The 20,557-nt window shown below is 42.2% G+C and overlaps 1 protein-coding gene across 2 annotated transcripts in view; it reads right to left on the bottom strand.

Moving 5' to 3' along the window:
- Positions 1-12,118: 12,118 nt before the first annotated feature.
- STARD7 (StAR related lipid transfer domain containing 7) overlaps positions 12,119-20,557 on the bottom strand; it is a 25,563-nt gene continuing 17,124 nt past the window's right edge. For both annotated transcript variants that reach the window (XM_045884498.1, XM_045884499.3), the window contains exons 7-8: positions 16,363-16,447; positions 12,119-15,514 (exon numbers count right to left, since the gene is read on the bottom strand). In XM_045884498.1, the coding sequence (XP_045740454.1) occupies positions 15,330-15,514; positions 16,363-16,447 (270 nt within the window). In that variant the 3' untranslated portion in view covers positions 12,119-15,329. The remainder of the gene's footprint in view (positions 15,515-16,362; positions 16,448-20,557) is intronic.

Genomic DNA, 20,557 nt, shown 5'->3' with positions numbered 1-20,557 from the left:
GCTGCATGCTAAGCTGTGCTTAGAACATGAAACTGGAGGGGCGCCTGGATGGCTCAGTCAGTTAAGCATCCGACTCCTGATTTCAGTTCAGGTCACGATCTCAGGGTCATGAGATCAAGCCCCACACCAGCTCCGTGCTCAGTGCAGGGAGTCTGCTTGAGATTCTCTCTCCCTCTACCCCTCCCCCCAAAATAAATAAATAAATGAATCTTAAAAAAGAAAGAACATGAAACTGGTAAACCAGGACAGACAAAGCAAGGTTGGATCCCTACCTCACAACTCCTACCTAATGGAGTAAATATCTAAATATAAAAGGTTAAACTATAAAGCTAAGATATAAGCATGTAGGAGGGCATCTTTTTTGCCTTGAGGGAATAAAGATTTTAAAAGCACAGATCATAGTTGAAAAATTGATGAATTTGACCACATAAAAAGTAGAGATCTCAGCTCAATAAACAACATCATAGACAGAGTTACTAGATGAGTGATAAATTGGGAGCAAATGTTTGCAATGCCTAAAACTGACAACAGTTATTACATACATATTATATTTTATTTCATAAATAAAATATTAAAAATCCAAATTCAGCATATTTTTGCAAATTGAGAAGTAAAATCAGGGAATTATAGATAAATATCAAAAGATAAATGGATATAGCCATAATAGGCAATTCATATATGGGAAATCTGAAAGGTTAAGAAGTATATAAAGAAATACTCAGGGGCGACTGGGTGGTTCAGTCAGTTAAGGGTCCGACTCTTAATTTCGGCTCAGGTCATGATCTCAGGGTTGTGAGATGGAGCCCCACATTGGGCTCCACGCTGGGCATGGAGCCTGCTTAAAATTGTCTTTCTCCCTCTGCCCCTCCCCACCACTCGTGTGTGCTCTCTCTCTCTCAAGAAGAAAGAAAGAAAGAAGAAAGAAAGAAAGAAAGAAAGAAAGAAAGAAAGAAAGAAAGAAAGAAAGAAAGAAAGAAAGAAATACTTAAACTATCAGTTAAAGAACTAAAAAATAAAACTATGAGATATCCCTTTACATCATCCAAATTAGCAAAATAAAAAATAAAAATTAGAGAATACCAAGTGTTGGCAAGGATACAGGGAAAGAAATGTGATATTTAGTCAAAAAATATACTCCATTGGCAAAATCTCTCTGTATCTTCACTCTTAAGGAAAGAAAAGCACAAAAGACAAAAACCAGAAAAACCTTCCCTGTAAGAGGTGTGGGATAGGGTAAGATAGGGTGAGGAGGAAAAAAAAGTAGGGAAGAAGGGGAATGACACTCCCATTCTGCCTCATATGAAGTACAAAATAATAATCTGCAGTGGTGATATATATGTAATAATATAGATCAAGGAAAAATTGGAAAGATCCTCAATATCAAACGTGAATGTTACCTCACACCATATATAAAAATTAACTTCCACAGATCATGAACCTAAATGTAACACCTAAAACCATAAAGTGTCTAGAAAGAAACATAGGAGAAAATCTTTTTATCTTTGAGTTAGGCAAAGGTTTCTTAGAACATAAAAGCACAAAACATAAAAGAAAAAAATCAATTAGTTGGACTTGATCGGAATTATAAACTTGTGCTTTTGAAAGATACCATTAAAAAAAAAAGGCAAGCCACAGACAGGGAGAAAATATTCCCTATGTGATAACACATGTATCAGACAAAGGACTTGCATCTAAAATATACAAATACACACCTCAACAATAAAATGATAAATAATCCAATTTTTAAAAAGATTTTATTTATTTATTTGACAGAGACAGAGATAGCAAGAGAGGGAACACAAGCAGCGGGAGTGGGAGAGGGAGAGCAGGCTTCCCGCCAAGGAGGGAGCCCGACGCGGGGCTCAATCCCAGGACCCTGGGATCATGACCTGAGCCGAAGGCAGACGCTTAACGACTGAGCCACCCAGGCGCCCAATAATCCAATTTTTAAATGAGCAAAAGTATTGAGTAGACATTCCTCTGAAGAAGATCTACAAATGGTCAATAAGCACATGAAAAGATGCCCACCATCATTATTCACTGGGGAAGTGCAAATGAAAACCACAGTGAGATACCACTGCACAGCCACTGGGATGGCTAGAATGAAAAAACAATAACAAGTGTTGAGAAAGTGCAGAAATTGGAACCCTCATATGTTGTTAGTGTGAATGTAAAATGGTGCAGCTGCCTTGGAAAACAGTTTGGCAGTAACTCAAAAAGCTAAGCACAGAGTTACCATATGACCCATCAATTCCAGTCCTAGGTATATAACCAAGAGAATTGTTTGAAAATATGTCCATACAAAAACTTAAACTTGAATATTCATAATGGAATTATTCATAATGGCTAAAAAGTGGAAAAAACTCAAATGTTCAGCAAATGATAAATGGATAAACAGAATGCAGTATATTCCTACAGTAGAATACCATACAATCCTGAAAAGGAATGAAGTACTGATACATGCTACAGCATGGATGAACCTTGAAAACATTCTGCTAAGTGAAAGGAGCCAGTCACAAAGACCACATATTGTATGATTCCATTTACATCAAATGTTCCATCGAGACAGAAAGTAGATTAGCAGCAGCCAGGGACTAGGAGGAGGGATGGGGCAGTGATTGCTAATGGGTCTGGGGATTTGTGGAGGGGGTGGGCAATGAAGATGCTTGGAATTAGACAGTGGTGATGGTTGCACAACTTTGTGAATATGCTAAAAACCACTGAATTGTACTCTTTGATAGGGTGAATTTTATTATGTGAATTATAACTCAATATTTTAAAAGATAAGAAAAAAGATTCATACACTGTAAAAACTCTTACAGTGTAATAAGGACACAAACAACCCAATAAAAATGAACAAAAGATTTCAAATGACACTTCATAGAAGATTTATGAATGCCAATAAGCACATAAAAATGCTAAACATCATTAGTCATTAGGGAAATGCAAATTAAAATATAATGAGTGGCAACAGGGATGGACCTAGAGGGTATCATGCTAAGTGAAGTAAGTCAGACAAAGAAAGACAAATATTGAATGATTTCGCTTATAAGTAGAATCTAAAAAACAAAACAAATGAACAAATAAAACAAAACAGGAACAGACTCATAGATACAGGAAACAAACTAGTGGTTACCAGAGTTGGGGAGGTACTGGTGGGGGGGAGGTACTTGGGGGGTACTGGGGGGCAAGCAAATAGGTGAAGGGGATTAAGAGTTACAAACTTTCAGTTATAAAATAAATAAGTCAGGGGGATATAATGTAGAGCATAGGGAATATAGTCAATAATATTGCGATAACTTTATATGGTCACTAGACTTATTGTGGGGATCATTCTATAATGTATAAAAATCATCAAATCAGGGGCGCCTGGGTGGCTCAGTCGTTAAGCGTCTGCCTTCAGCTCAGGTCATGATCCCAGGGTCCTGGGATCGAGCCCCACATCGGGCTCCCTGCTCGGCGGGAGGCCTGCTTCTCCCTCTCCCACTCCCCCTGCTTGTGTTCCCTCTCTCGCTGTGTCTCTCTGTCAAATAAATAAATAAAATCTTAAAAAAAAAAATCATCAAATCACTCTGATGTACACCCATAATGAATAGGATATTGTATATTTATTATATTTCCATTTTTAAAAAGTATAATGAGAAGACTGGCCATAACAAGTTTTGGCAATAAGATGGAGCAACTGAAACTCTCATACACTGCTGGTGGGAATGTAAAATGTCACAACCACTTTGGAAAACAGTTTGGCAGTTACTTACAAATATTTAAACATACACCTACCATACGCATATGACTCAGCCATTCCACTCCTAGGTATTTACTTAAAAAAACAAAACAAAACCTCAAAAACATAGTCACACAAAGACTTGTACATAAATACAGCTCTATTTGTAGTAGCCAAAAACTGGAAACAATCCAAATGTCTCTCAACAGGTGAATGAATTAACAGACTGTGGTATATCCATTCTGTGGAATAATACTTAGCAATATAAAGGAATGAACTATTGATAAATGCAACATGGACAAATCAAGGATCATTACACTGAAAGAAGCCATAGGGAAAAATAGTACATACCATATGATTCCAGTCATATAAAATCCTTGAATATGTTAGCTATTTGATGGAGATAGAAAGCTGATTAGCGTTGCCTGGGGAGAATTAGATTAATTGGAATTAGATAGTGGTGATGGTTGCACGACTTTGTGAATATGCTAAAAACAGTTAATTCCAATCTAATTAGTGTTGCTAAGGGAGAATTACAAAGGGGCACAAAGAAATTTGTAGATGATGAAATGATGATGAAATATTATCTTAATTGTGATCATGATGTCACAAGTGTATAGACATGTCAAAATTTATTAGATTGTGCATTTTAAATATAGGGAGTTGGGCACCTGGGTGGCTCAGTCGTTAAGCGTCTGCCTTCGGCTCAGGTCATGATCCCAGGGTCCTGGGATCAAGCCCCACATCAGGCTCCCTGCTTGGCAGGAGGCCTGCTTCTCCCTCTCCCACTCCCCCTGCTTGTGTTCCCTCTCTTGCTGTGTCTCTCTGTCAAATAAATAAAATCTTCTAAAAAAAAATAAATATAGGGAGTTAATTGTACTTTGATTACACTTCAATAAAGTTGGGGGACTAAACTACACGAAGAAACAAGGAAAAACAGACCCAGGCAGACATCAGATTGAGAACACACATTAACTTTTGCTCCCTCCTGAAACCCCACTTCAACAACAATTAAAGGAAGCAAAATTTAAGGCAAACCCCACACAGTCAAGGAGAAAGAGGAACAACAGGAAAAATGTTTTGGGAACTGGAAAGCAGATGCACAAAACGGTAAACGGCTTAGGGGAAACAAAAAAAATGGATTCCTAGTCAGTAGTAGGGACAAGAGCCAAACCCATTTACACAGCAGAATCCCCAAAAGGCTCAGAATAAGTGGAACACCGAGTGGGGCAAAGAGAGGAGCTGGAATAAGAACCAGCTGAAGGTCTGTATGAAACCCAGCCAGGCCTACGATAAAGTTCATAGTCAACTACCAACACTCACATGCTCACAGCCCCCAGTACAAGTTTCCTTTAATTAATTAATTAATTAATTAATTAATTAATTAATTAATTAATTTAAAGTAGCCCAGCGTGGAGCACAATGTGGGGCTTGAACTCACTACTCTGAGATCAAGATCTGAGCTGAGATAACCAAGCTTAACCGACTGAGCCACCCAAGCGCCCCAGTCTGAGTTTCTTAATATGAACCAACAACCAATGGCTTTTAGCCATTCCAGGGATGCCTCTATCATGCAGGAGAGGGATCTAATAGGAAAAATCAACTTAGACAAAACAAAGTATGTAGGAAGAAGAAAATATTAATAAAAATCACTAATATCCTTAGAGGGGAAAGATGCCGCACCCATAAAAGAAGGACAGTTACTACAAAAAGTAAACATTCCAAAAACAGATCTCCTGGGTAGTAAAAGAAAGCAGAAATTAAAAACTTGGTATCAGGGTTGGAAGATAAAGATGTTGGAAACTTCCAGAAAAAAGAGCAAGAAGACAAATGGTTGAATAACAGGAGAAAAAAGGGGTGCCTGGGTGGCTCAGTCGGGTAAGCGTCTGCCTTCAGCTCAGATCATGATCCCAGGGTCCTGGGATGGAGCCCCGCATCAGGTTCCTTGCTCACCAGGGAGCCTGCTTCTCCCTCTCCCACTCCCCCTGCTTGTGCTCTCTCTGTCAGATGAATAAATAACATCTTAAAAAAAAAGAGAGAGAAAATATATAAGAAAATGAGAGGACATTTAGGTGGTCAGCCATTTGAATAGCAAAAGGGCCAAAAGAGAGAAGAAGGAAAATTAAATAATTCAAGAAAATTCTCCAGAATTGAAAGACGTGAATTTACAAATGAGGGCCCACTGATAGCACACTAGATAAAAACAAGTCAGACGGAGTACGAGGAACAAAGAGATCTCACACGCTTGGAGGCTTGGAGGAGCCGGGAGGCTACACATCAGATAAAAGATCGGGAATGAAAACATCTTCAGACTTGGCTGAAATTCTAAAGGAAAACTACTGCCAACTGGTCTTACTGTACTTGGCTGATTTATCCAACATGTGAGGATCTGAAAAATTTTACCTCTTGTGTACCCGTTCTCCTTTGACAATCGAGGAGGAAAATAAATTAAGACCAAGGAAGAATGGGATGCAGAGAACGGGGGTGAACATGCAAGGAATCCTAGGCAGAAGGGGAAGGGAGGGGAGATCTTCCAGCTCCAGGTAGGCACCTAGGGCTGCACCTCCTGCTCAGCCCTCTCCTGGGAGGAGAAGCTGTTAATACCTACTCTGGCTGAATATCAAGAGCTCAGTTGGCACAGAGGGTGGGGCTGAATTTGTGATAAGAACACAACAAACTGGGGCGCCTGGGTGGCTCAGTTGCTAAGTGTCTGCCTTCGGCATAGGTCATGATCCCAGGGTCCTGGTATGGAGCCCCACATCCGGCTCTCTGCTCCTCGGGGCATCTGCTTCTCCCTCTGCCCCTCGCCCCACAACCCCCTTCATGCTCTCTCTCTCTGTCTCTCACTCACTCTCTCAAATAAATAAATAAAATCTTAAGAAAAGAACGCAACAAATGAAGCAGATGAGCATTTTCCGTCTAGGGAAAAATAATGAGGTGTGTAAGGAAGAAGTGGTTGTAGTGTCTCGTCGTCTGTGAATAGCATTTTCATGCTCAGAACAACAAAAATGCCAGGTAATGCTGTAAAATTTGATATAACTTCTTTGGGAGATGAGGAAATGGGAAGGGTGGAGCAGGGAAGAGGAAAAGAGGAATTTTCATATAATGCCTAAAATGAAAAGTCTATATGTGGTGATAATAGCATATTATTTAGAGACCTGGAAAAAAAGGACAATATCATCTCCGTGAGAGATGATCCTGGCTGTCCTGGGAGGAGGGGGAATGGTAGGGTGGAGGGTTTCACAACGAGCTTAATAAGAACGATGTGACTTTTTAGACTATGTGCACAAATGCTTAGATAAAACTTCAAAAAAAAAAATGTTACATGCAGATATAAGTATAGAAAAACTACACTGATGCTCTGGCATGTAAGGATTACAAATAATTTTTCTTTGTAGTTTTATGTATAAAATAAATGCTTTCCCTTTTTAATCACATAATTACTACTTTGGGAAACAAAAGAATATGAGGGTAAAAATCTGAAAGAGTGTCAAGAATGTTCTCAGTGATGAATCAGCACAACACATAGGTTCCAGACTGTTCCCAGGTCTCCTGAATGGAGTCCCACTTCCCCCGGGCCTGGCCTGCCTCCCCGCCCCCCCGCCCACCGAACTGACACTCCTTTGGTCCTCCACGCTGGACTGTTTAATTCCGTCTACTTCAGTGTCGACTCCCCAGCTGCTTCATAAATCTTTTGAAAGTCATCAGGCACATAGTGGGACTTCAATAATCCCTTGCTGAGTATCATGCCTTCCTTCCTAGGCATAGAAATACAGCAAAGAATTATAACAGGATGAAACTAGTATGACACTGCATGTTAACTAACTGGAATTAAACTAAAAACTTTAAAATAAAATAAAATCGTTTTAAGAGGAAATGCAGGAATTATACCAAAAGGGTCCTCAGCTTAGCCCACCAGCCCTGGCCGGCCCTGGAAGTGCTGACCTACCTCCTTCCACTGGGAGCTGGACTGACCACTGGGAGCAGAAAGGCTGTCAGGTAGGAGGCAGCAAATCAAAACTGCTCTCTTTATCACCAACTCCCTCTCTCTCCCATGCACAAACCCATGGGCATCAGGCGGGGAGCCTGTGGCTCTCCCACCTGCGTTCAGACTCCTCTTCCCACCAAACTACTATATACACCCACACAGGTTGTGGTCATCTGACCCACTTCCTCTCTTGTTTATTCATAGGCCTTGATGCCCATCAAAGCTTTGCGGGAGGGGTAGTGGTGCCCAAATAGACCCACGTTGAACCGTCGGGTGTTAGGTGTAAAATCCTTCCAGCAGCCAAGGGCAAACTGAGAGGCTCCTAGCAGATGGTGCAGCCCTGCCCCCTGCTGTTGCCACAGGGAAGCTACAGGACAGGTGACCATGGCCACGCTTCAAAGCCTTTCCAGATTCCATTCAGGGCTTTTTTTTTTTTTTTTAAGTCATTCTTAAATTGAGTTCTCTGTGATTTACCCTTGTTATAGATTAAATTGTGTCCCCTCAAAATTCATATGTTGAAGTCCTAGCCCCCAGACCACAGAATGTGACCTTGTGTTTCAAACGTGTCATTGCAGATGTGATTAATTAGGTTAAGATCAGGTCAATACTAGGGGCACCTGGCGGGCTCAGTTGGTAGAGCATGTGACTCTCCATCTCAGGGTTGTGCGTTCAAGCCCCACGTTGGGGGTAGGATTTATTTTAAAAAAGGTTAAAAGTGGGCACCTGGCTGGCTTGGGGTTGAGTTTGAGCCCCGTGTTGGGTATAGAAATTACTTTAAAAAAATTTTTTTTAAAGAAACAGATGAGGTTATACTTGAACTGAGTGGGCTTCTAATCCAATGTGACTGGTATCCTTACAAAAAGGGGAAATCTGGACGTAGACATGCGCACACAGGGATAACACCATGTGGACATGAAGGCAGAGATTGGGGTGTATCTGCAAGCCACAGAATGGCACAGATTGCCACCAAGCACCAGAAGCTGGGAGAGAGGCCTGGAACGGATTCTTCCTCACAGCCCTCAGAAGGGACCAACCCTGCTGACACCTTGATCCCATACTTCCAGCCTTCAAAACTGTGAGATAGTACATTTCTGTTGCTCAAGCCCCTCAATTTGTGGTTATGACAGCCCTAGCAAACCAGAATATCTACTGGCATTTTTGCCTTAACTGAATCCAGAGTCTTTGAAGATTTTATTTACCGGTATTTTTGCCTTAATGGAATTCAGAGTCTTTGAAGATTGGTTGATTATTTACTTATTTTGTCAGAGAGCGAGCAGGGGGAGTGGCAGGCAGGCAGAGAAGCAGGGCAGAGAACCCCCTGCAGGGAACGCTGAACAGGGAGCCCGATGCAGAACTCGATCCCAGGACCCTGGGATCATGACCTGAGCTGAAGGCAGACGCTTAACTGACTGAACCACCCACACATCCCATAATCCAGAGTCCTTGAAGTCTGTTTTAGCTATAATTTGGCAGCCTGCCAGTTGCCCCCCCCCCACTCTCTTGACTCAGCAAAATTACCTCTGAATTTTAACTGGGCACATGCTTACTCCACGTATAGACTATTTCTCAATAGCTTGGTATGGTCTTTTGATGAAATTCTGGCCACTGGTCTATATGCAGACACGGTGTGGCATTCTGGGAAGTGTCCTCAAGGGAAGGGACATTCTCTTTTCCCCTGCCCTCCTTCCCACCGGGAAAACAGACATGATGGCTGGAACTGGAGCAGGCCCCACCGAGGCACTGGGGACTCAGCAGGCAATGAGCAGACACAGTCTCTGTCCTCACAGTGCTCATCTGCCAGGGAACAGAATCAGGTCCGGTCCTGGGCACCACATTTTAGGAAAAACATTGACAGAAATAGAACACAATGCTTGCATCTGTCAGAGATTCAGATGCAGCAATCGCATGACCCCCATATGTTGAAGGTGGGACAAGACAGCAAGAGCCTGGGTCTGGAGAGACTGCAAAGCTATGATACCAGTCCTGGAGTGGCTATGTTCACAAGAGAACATTCGTTTTGTTTCAGATTGTGGGTTTCTGTTCCTCAAGGCTGAACATCATCCTAACTCACACACAGCAGTCTTAAGATACGAGAAAATGCATAAACCATAGAAACATCAATATTAGTACTTTTAAGCAGCCACCCTAACACATTTTTAGGTATGGTTAGGCTCTTTAAAAGTAGTTGCTAAAAATCTAAAAAAAAAAAAGGGGGGGGGCGCCTGGGTGGCTCAGTTGGTTAAGTGACTGCCTTCCGCTCAGGTCATGATCCTGGAGTCCCTGGATCGAGTCCCGCATCGGGCTTCCTGCTCGGCAGGGAGTCTTGCTTCTCCCTCTGACCCTCCTCCCTCTCATGCTGTCTCTCATTCTCTCTCTCGCAAATAAATCTTAAAAAATAAAAAAATAAAATAAAAATAAAAGTAGTTGCTAAAGTTAGATTTCTAAGTTATCTGAAAAAAATTTTAAGTGCATTTGTGGACCACAAACAACCATGAAGTTATTAAAAAGCAACTGTGACAGTGTGTGGCCTGGGGGTTCTTTTGGAATGATGCTCTATCAAGTTCCCACTGAGGTTTGTAGGAACAAATACATCTTACATTAAGATCACTTCCAGGGGCACCTGGGTGGCTCAGTCGGTTAAGCAGCTGACTCTTGATTTCAGCTCAGGTCATGATCTCAGGGTTCCTGGGATCAAGCCCCACATTGCGATTACTTAAAATTTTAAGGGGAAAAAAAATCACTTCCATCCACATGCTGTAATTTTTTACTCTTTCAAGTTTATTAGAAATCAGAGTTCTCAGATTTCATGAGGAATATTTACATTCTGAAAGGAATTTCGACTCCTGTTCTACCATGCTGAGTACAGAAACTGGTTACTTTTTAACTAAAAATTTTTAGAAAATGCTACAAGATGTCCACAAGAATACTACCCTATCCCTTTATATTAACCCATATGTCATGGCAGTGGTATATATCCTCAAGTTTCCAGGAAAGAAAGTTTATGCTTCTGACACTCTAAGTAACAGCACCACCAATTAGCAATTGGACGGTGGAACTAGCAGGTAAGGAGGAGGCTTAAACCATATAAAATTTAACAAGAATGGGTAAGAAAAAAGCCTATGATCCAGGTTCCAAAATAAGTCAACCACCCTGGGAAGAAATCTAGCCTGACAGTATTTATGAGGACTAACCTAAGTGTGAATACATGCTGCTAGATGGGGTCTTTGGAGAGCTCAAAGCTAGGTCTGCTTTCTGGCTCTGTCACTTCCCGTGTGTCCTTGAGCAAGAGAATTCCTTAACCTCTGATGTCATTTCCTTGCTTATAAAACAAGGATAGCTGTTACATACTCACAGGGCTGTGGTAGGATTAGATGAGATCCTGCACAAAAGCATGAGGCATGGTGTCCGGCATCACAAGCGCTCAGTAATGGTGGCTATTATTAGCTGATCCCAAGCCCAAGCCCACAGCGTGACAAGACTGGTGACAAATTAATGACACCTTAGCCTGTATTCAAAGTGTGCAGATCAAGACTGTAGCCTATTTTTTTTTTAATCTTTTGATTGCATTAACACTCAATACTTACACCCTCAGCAATACTGATGTAATTGGTCTGGGGTGAGAACGCAGCATGGGAATTTTCAAAGCTCCCAGGTACAAAGTTTGAGAACCACGGCACTACACCGTACTATCTGAAGGCACCCAGGAAGCTACATTACAAACGACTGTTGACTTAGCTACTAACACAACACAGCATACTTAATTGGATCCTGGATTTGGGGTGGGGGGTGCTGCAAGTCATTTGGGGGGTAACTGGGTAAATTTTAATATGGACTGAATTAGGTATCAATGGACACCTGGGTGGCACAGTCCATTAAGCATCCAACTCTGGTTTCAGCTCAGGTCATGATCTCAGGAATGTGAGATCAAGCTCCACATCCGGCTCCATGCTCAGTGTGGAGTCTGCTTAAAACTCTGCCTGGGGCGCCTGGGTGGCTCAGTCGGTTGAGCGGCTGCCTTCGGCTCGGGTCCATGATCCCAGGGTCCTGGGATCGAGCCCTGCGTCAGGCTCCCTGCTCGGTGGAGAGTCTGCTTCTCCCTCTCCCTCTGCCTGCCTCTCTGCCTCCTTGTGTTCTCTGTCAAATAAATAAATAAATTCTTAAAAAAAAACAAAAACAAAAAAAAACTCTGCCTCTGCCCCTCCCACTCATACTCTCTAAAAAACAATTCGTTAAAAACAAAGAATATTAGATACTATGTTATTTATGTGCTACTAGTTAGTATGGTTACAAGAACATCGTTAAGAAAGCATACCCGTGTTTAGGGGTGAAATAGTGTGGTTTGCAACTTATTTTCAAAAGGTCATGAAAACTACTCAGGCTACCATAATAAAATACCATAGACTGGGTAGTTTAAACAACACAACTTTATTTCTTACAGTTTGGGAGGCTAAAAGGCTAAGATCAAGATGCTGCCCAGTTCTGTTCCTGGTGAGAACACTCTCCTGGCTTGCCAACAGCTTCCCTGCGACCTCACAATGGTGGAGAGGGAGAACAAGCAAACCTCTGGTGTCTCTTCTTATAAAGGAATTAATCCCATCACGGAGGGTTCCACCCTCACCACCTCATCTAAATCTCATCACCCAAAGGCCCCATCTCCAACCCTATCACACTGGGCATTAGGGAGACACAGTTCAGTCCACAGCAAAGTGTATATATAAAGACAAAGCACACACCATAGCAAGTTAACAACCAGCAATGGTAGGGAAAGGGTATATGTACAAGGTTTTATTTTAATTTTTCAAAATAGAGTTGGGAGGACTTTTGAAGCTGCTGGTGACATAAAGCCTGGGAAAAGGTTAGGGTCACATGAGCACGGTCTTCAAGAACGTGAAGTACTATCCCATGGAACATGTTTCTTGTGTCGCTCCAAAGACAGGGCTTGACCCGCTTGACCCGCTTGACCCACTGGTAGACGAGGAGGTGGCACATTTAGTCTCCATGTAAAGAACTTCCTGAAAGACACAGCTGTCCAACAATGGAAATGTTGCTCTCAGAACTCAGATGTTTCTCAGGGGAAGTGTTAATACAGAGCCTAGAGAACCACGTCAGGGAAGCCATGTGCATGGGCCTCTGTAGCAGGACGGAGGCCAGAACCACCAACTTTCCAAATTTAAGGTTATACAGACACATGTGCACCCATAAGCATTATAACGTCTAACAAGTAATCTACAAGTACAGACAGCTTTCCAGTGATTACCTTAGAACAATTTGGAGAAAAGAGTTTTAATAGTTCAGGTGTACATTTGTGTTCACCTATTGTTTCCCACAGGCAGAATCATACATAAACTCAAAATTCAGGTTATGCTCTAAAGTAGCTCTAATATATCAATTGCCTTGCAACAAACTGACACTCTAGCAAAACTGCCTGTGTGACCCTACTTCCCACCAAGTCAAGTGGGGTTTGAGCTCACCACCCTCCCTCTCCAGCCAGAGCCCTGGTCTGCCTCCTACCCTAGACCTGGCTTGCTCAAATCCTCTCCTCCTTTCCTTGCTTCCTTTCCAAGTTTCACTGTCAGCAAAGCTCAAACACTATTTCCTCAAGTTGATCCTTCTTTAAAAGCAAAGGATATGGGTTAACAGATCAAGACAAGGAAATGGAAATAGATGGGTTTGTTTTCAGTTGCCAAACCGATCACCTGGAAAGGGCTCATGGTCAAGGCAAAGTGGTTAGTTGTGTGTCAGCCCTACCAAGGAAGACCACACCCTGCTACTTCCACGAGCCAACCCTGAGTAGAAATGCTCTTTTCAACTTTCTGATCAGGAAGGAACAATTAGTCCAATATACAAGATTTCCCACCACCACATGTCCAAACACAAACACTCTTTTGTACCAATCTTTATATATTTATTCACACATTTGATAAAAATGTCACAGTTAGAAGTGAAATCATTACAATGTCATAAGTGACTGACCCCAACTACAGAGTCAAGTTGCCAAAAATCATAACATGAGCAACACACAGCTCATTAACACCTGCGCACTCACACACTCTGCCCACACCCATCCATGCCCCAACAATCACAGGTGCTAAGTTCAGACATAACCCAGGGAAACTTTCCCTGGCTTCTGTCAAGTCCTGGGGATGAGAAGAAAGAAATGATCAATGAAAAAGAAGCTGGGACCAGTCGACATCATCTTTCTGTTCTGCCAGCCACTCAGAGAAGTCAAGACATGAAAAGATGGGTGCAGTTATTTCCTTGGCACAAAACTTAACAGGCAACAAAAATGTCAAGGGCTTTAAGTCAGTCTGAGGTTTAGATCCCCCTTTCAACACAAAAGGGCAGCAAGTAGGGAAAAATCCAGCCATTAAATTCTAGGGAAAAAAGAGGAGGGAGTATTGAAAACTTGATCCCTATTCTCCTGTCAGATTGCAACATGACCAAACCAAAATCAGCCAGGCCAAACTGATACCATCTGATTGTGACTTTATCCAAACAGTGTAGTTTGCTTTAACTCTGAAGAGAGGAAGAAAAAATTTTCAGAGGAACAAGAGGGTCAGATAAACCACATCCCCATTATATTAGTATTTGGGGGAAGATTACATCTATTTGTTCACACGGCTTGTCTACAGCTCTGAGAGCTCCAAGGGAGTGGCCCAACCCCCATTCCTCTGCCTTTAGCCTTCCAAGATGGACATGTCCTCAGCATCCAGTCAAACCTGAAGTGTGAAAAATAATGCCTGAATCAAAATGGTGTTTTCCATACAGTGGGACTATGGAGAAATCCTGTTCCATTTCCCAATTCCTACTTGACACAAAGGTTAAAAAAAAAAAGAATAAAACCTAAAGTGTGAATGTTTTGAGAATTGCCATTAACCCTATCAAAACACTGATGACACAGAAAACCACCATCTGAAAATACTAATTTCCCAGTGTTCTTGGTGAATGAGCTAAGGAAGGAGGCGATGATCCAAATTAATATAGTCCATGAATACAGAAGAACTGACCAATGCAAAAGAAACTGCTTTGGGTAGGGCGAGTCAATAGGGTAGTACTGAGAGGCAGAGAGAAATTTCTTGGTACAAACCTGATGTCCCTAAGATAGAAGCAGGCTGAGGACAAGGCACTTACACTGCCAAACAACAGTTCACGTCCATTCAACACTAGAACTGTTACCAAGAGCACTCACCATGACCCCTCACTGAAGACTCAACCAGCCAACTGCACTTTCCAGTTGGACCTTCAGAACTGAAGGAAATCCCAAGTGCTGCAGAACCAATGGTGGGAACTGGAATGTTGGCAGAGGAAACCACTCAGAGGAAGCAAAAAGAAGTTGTCCCCTTCTGGCCTGAGGTGAGGTTTGTTCCAGATTAGCTCAGTGAAATACTGAATTTCAAGATGCTTGGCCTGAGAATATGACAACGCCCCCATGGATGCCTCCTTCTTCTGTTTTGATAAAGAGCAATAAGGGCTCTGAATGAAACTGGACACCACTTACTGAGTTATCTTGCCCTGTGGTTACAGCAGACGCCTTCGAATACATGTCCCTGTTCATGTCCCAGATAAGGGACTGAGACAGGGCTAGAAGCAGCCTGTCCCTTCTTATCCCAAAGCCCTTCAAGCGTACTCGATCCGGGCAGGGCCACAACTACCCTCATTCTTCCGCTCGGAAGATGGGGTGGTAGCCTTGGCTTCACTACCGGTTTCCAGAGGCTTAGACGAGATATAGTCCTTTACTTTGATCTCCATGTTCTTGGCTTTAAGAGTGGCCATGTGCAGCTTCTCCAGGAAATCTGGCATGCCTGGTGGGAGAGGGGGAAATATGGGTAGGCTGAAATACAAACCAACAGTATGCTCAAAATTAGACGGCCTATTTCTTTCATGGTAGGGAGCCAATTCCTTCTTCTAGAGATCACAGCCTGATTGACAACCTGAGTGATAGTTGCCTCCCAAAATGCATGGGAAGTGAAAACAATCCATGACCTTTGAGATCCTCAGAAAAGGGGTGCCAATCAAGCCAATAAATCCCCAAAGGCTTTTAGGTGATTAAAATCACTTATCAGTAGCACAGCCTAAATATCTGCCAATTTTATTTAGACAAATATCAAACAGAAACACCTAATCTCTCCGTTCTCCCTCTGAGGTATCAGAAGCTGCCTACAGAGAAGCAGAAGAAAGAAAATCACATGAGAATGCTTTTTCAAGCAAGGAATTGGAACGAAAAGGTGCGGTTACAGCTGTGATGTGTAGCCTTTGTCAAGACACATGGTTGCCCCCTTTCCCAGAATACTATCCTATAACAACCACATTTTCTACACTAGATTTTATGGCCTCCAACAGGATCTAAAAAGAAGAAATGATTAAGTGCATTAATGTACACAGTCCATATTTAAGGAATTAAGCAAATGTTCTCAAAATTCCCTTCTGGGCACATGTTGCTTTCTGGGATTCCACAATTTTCATCCCTCCAAAGCCCAGCTAGAGGCTTCAATATCTTTGTAATATTCAAGAATGGACTTGGAAGGATGTTTAATTTCCCCAGAAATGCTCCCATTAGACAAGCACTAATCCTCTTGCTTGCCATTTAGAGCTAGAGAAAAACAAAATGCTCAACCCAGGCTCCAGGCCCTGTATACAAGTGCCCACTCACCACTGGAAACCATCCAGCTAACGCAGTAGCGAGGAAACACAGTCTGGGGATTGTCACTGTATGTCAACAAGTAGTCAAAGCCATTCTGGAAAAGAAGAACAGCAAAAATAATGATACTTGAATTACCCACCATAGCTTCCATATCCAGTACCACAGAATAATCATGATGTGATTCTGGGGCAGACAGTGCCATTTTTTTACCCTGTGCAAAAAAAGAGTTAATACTGAAGACCGCATAGGTCGCTATCCACAGAAAGGCCAGCCTGCAAGGTTGACCCTCAGGTGGTATCAGGGAACTTGGCTCCCAGAGTATTCCCAGTCAACAGTGTACTGGTAAGAATGGCTCCCTGTCTCTTCTCTGTTCGTGCAAACATTACAGTTTATGCTGAATACCTGCTTTCTTTCTGGCACATCAGGGATTTTGGTATATGCTATGTAGAGGATCCCTATGTGACCAGCCCTCAATAAAAATCTTGGGTGCTGAGCCTCTAATGGGCTTCTCTGGGCAGAAACATCACAGACATGTTGCTTTTTTAAGATTTTATTTATTTGACAGAGAGACACACAGCGAGAGAGGGAACACAAGCAGGGGGAGAGGGAGAAGCAGGCTTCCCGCTGAGCAGGGAGGCCGATGCGGGGCTCGATCCTGAGCCGAAGGCAGACGCTTAACAACTGAGCCACCCAGGCGCCCCTTTGTTGCTCTATTTTTGCTGCTGGAAGGAGAATGTGCTCTGTGTGACCTCTCACAGGAGATAGAGCAGGAGGAAGCCTACATGTGGATTCCTACAGGCTCTGCCTGTCTCTTCCCTTATGATGCAGCTGTGTATCCTTACTACATGACTAGAACACATCTTAGTCAAGAGTACAACTATATGCTGAGTCCTATGAGTCCTTCTAGCGAATTTTCAAATGTAGGGTGTTCTTGAAAATTCCAACACGTACCCTCAAATGTTTAACGCTCTTAATCTTTACCAAAACGGTATAAACTCTACTATTACTACGACGACTAATAACAGCAAATATTTATAGAGCACTTAACAGTGAACTGCTCCCAACTTGGGACAATCCTGTAACGTAGTACTGTTACCTCATTTTACAAAGGAGGAAACTGAGCACAAAGAATAACTTTGCCCAAGGTCATCTACATACTCAATGACAGCCAAGATAAACCCAAGATTCTGACCACAGGGACTATGCAGCACCCACTCTTTTTGGCTCAGCCCTCTCATTGCCTATTACAGTGAAGGACAAGGAATTAAGGAGATTTCCAGGTGTCTTGATCCTACGAGAGATCTGAACCAATTATGATCCACAGAGAGGGGTAAGAGATAACCACTTTTATGTCTGCACTTTTTAAAGCAGACTGGCCACAACTCCACATAGCAGAACTACAACTTTAAATTCCCATGCTTTTACTCCAAAGTCCATCTTCTTTTTCCCCCGAATGAATTGTTTAATCTTTTATTCATTTACTCAACATGTATTTAAATGTCTGCCTCATGTCTGGCACTGTATCTATACTTAGAGCAAACAAAAATGTGCTAGTCCCTGCCCTCAGGAGCTTTCAACCGATAGAACAGATGCCATAACAGAGACACAGAATCAATACTACAGAAGTAAAGAGAAAGGAGAGGGGCGCCTAGGTGGCTCAGTCGGTTAAGCATCTGCCTTCAGGTCAGGTGATGATCCCAGGGTCCTGGGATTGAGTCCTGCGTTGGGCTCCTTGCTCAGAGGGGAGCGTGCTTCTCCCTCTGCCTGCCGTTCCCCCCTGCTTGTGCTGACAAATAAATAAAATCATAAGGAAAAAAAAAAAAGAAAGGAGAGGTAAAACCTGTCCAGTGGAAACATTAACACTATCCACCACAAAGGCTGGCTGTAAATGAGTTAATACATATAGAAGATTTTATTCTTCCCATAAAACACTTGGATTGGGAAGTCAAGAGATCTGGGTTCTCATCCACCACTGCTTATATTTTATTTTTTTTTAAAGATTTTATTTATTTATTTGACAGAGAGAGAGACACAGCCAGCGAGGGAACACAAGCAGGGGGACTGGGAGAGGGAGAAGCAGGTTTCCCACCGAGCAAGGAGCCTGATGCGGGGCTCGATCCCAGGACCCTGGGATCATGACCTGAGCCGAAGGCAGACGCTTTAACGACTGAGCCACCCAGGCACCCCGCTGTTTATATTTTAAAAAAGGAAACCAGGGGCGCTTGGATGGCTCAGTCGTTAAAGCGTCTGCCTTCGGCTCAGGTCATGATCCCAGGGTCCTGGGATCAAGCTCCCCGTCGGACTCCCTGCTCTGCGGGAAGCCTGCTTTTCCCTCTCCCACTCCCCCTGCTTGTGTTCCCTCTCTATCAAATAAATAAATAAAATCTTAGATAGACAGACAGACAGGTAGGTAGGTAGGTAGGTAGATAAATAAAGGAAACCAAACAAAAACAATTATTACCCATTGGAAGAAGGAAGGAACAGGGATATAAGCAAAATCACTCTGAATAGTTATTATTTTACAGATTTGACTTGGAAGCATAAGTTTCTTTCATAATTTAATAAAACAAAATTAAATTTAAAAAGCAGTATCTAAAAATCAAAAGTAAAATAGAAAACAAGGAACCTAACTATGAACTGAGTCAGCAGGAAAAAGCACAAAGACAGCACCTATTTCAAGTAACTTTAAAACTCAGTATTTTGGTGGGGGTTGGGTGGCTCAGTCCTTAAGCGTCTGCCTTCGGCTCAGGTCATGGTCCCAGGGTCCTGGGATCGAGCCCCACATCGGCCTCCCTGCTCAGCAGAGAGCCTGCTTCTCCCTCTCCCACTCCCCCTGCTTGTGTTCCCTCTCTCGCTGTGTCTTTCTCTGTCAAATAAATAAAAATCTTAAAAAAAAAAAACAAACCACACACAGTATTTTGTACACTGCGTACACATCCTAAGGATTAAAAAAAAAAAATACAAATTTTAAATCACCATCACTGGTGATCTTGGTGGTATTATTCTGAGGCTGGTGTGTGTGTATTTCAGGTTAAAGCCAATGAGTAGTTATGCTCAGGTGATGAGTTGAATTTTCCAGCACAGGAAAAGATGATAGATGTAAGATATAAAATATAAATAAAAACTTTCCAGTCTGAAATATGAATTAAAAATATTAGCACATGCTTAGGATTTATCCTTAAAACAAATAAGCAACATTTATTACTTAGTTCTAGCTTCAGGCCTAAAGACAATGAGCAAGCCAATAGCTCTGAGTACTCCTAGAAGCCAAATTCTGGTATTTATTTTAAAGATTTGATTTTTTATTTTATTTTTTAAAATTTACTTATCTGAGAGAAAGAAAGAGAGAGAGAGAATCTCAAGTAGACTCCCTGTTGAGCACGGAGCCTGACGCCGGGCTAAATCTCACGACCCTGAGATCATGACCCGAGCCGAAATCAAGAGTCAGACACTTAGCCAAATGAGCCACCCAGGCACCCCTAAAGATTTTATTTTTAAGTGATCTCTACACCCAAGATGGTGCTTGAACTTACAACCCCAAGATCAAGAGTCACATGCTCCACCAAATCCTGGTTTAATTTAAATGACATCTTCTTAAAAGGAACCAGGGCTCCCTAAAGAAATGCTAATTTCCAGGTTTACAGCTAAAACTATACTACAAGATGAACCTAGGACATCTTATAACACCAGAAAACAAGAGAGCCCCTGAGGTCCAGTCAAAAGGACAAGCCAGTTAAAAGGAGGCTCCTAATGGCCAATACTGGGGCAATTTGAGTGTCAGTAAGAGTAACTGTAATGGGGCGCCTGGGTGGCTCAGTTGGTTAAGCGACTGCCTTCAGTTCAGGTCATGATCCCAGGGTCCTGGGATCGAGCCCCACATTGGGCTCCCTGCTCCTCCCTCTCCCACTCCCCCTGCTTGTGCTCCCTCTCTTGCTGTCTCTCTGTCAATTAAATAAATAAATAAAATCTTAAAAAAAAATAACTGTAATGGATTAGAACTAACCAAACATGTTAAAAACTGATATACCTATAGAAGTCTTCTATTGGTTCTTCTATAGCAAAGACTAATGGTATTTCTTTAAAACAAAAACAAAACTTAACCTTTGGAGGATCCCTGGTTGAAAGAACCAATTCATTATTTTCAAACTCATAAATAAAGGAAACAAATCAACCATTTCTTACTTCCCTTTCCTATGTAAACTAA

The sequence above is a fragment of the Mirounga angustirostris genome, unplaced genomic scaffold (assembly GCF_029215605.1).
Source record: "Mirounga angustirostris isolate CCGP_5_RB_7025 unplaced genomic scaffold, mMirAng1.0.hap1 SCAF_10, whole genome shotgun sequence".
NCBI classification, from domain to species: domain Eukaryota; kingdom Metazoa; phylum Chordata; class Mammalia; order Carnivora; family Phocidae; genus Mirounga; species Mirounga angustirostris.
Note: the sequence above shows the minus strand (reverse complement) of the source record. Positions and strands in the feature narration are given on the sequence as shown.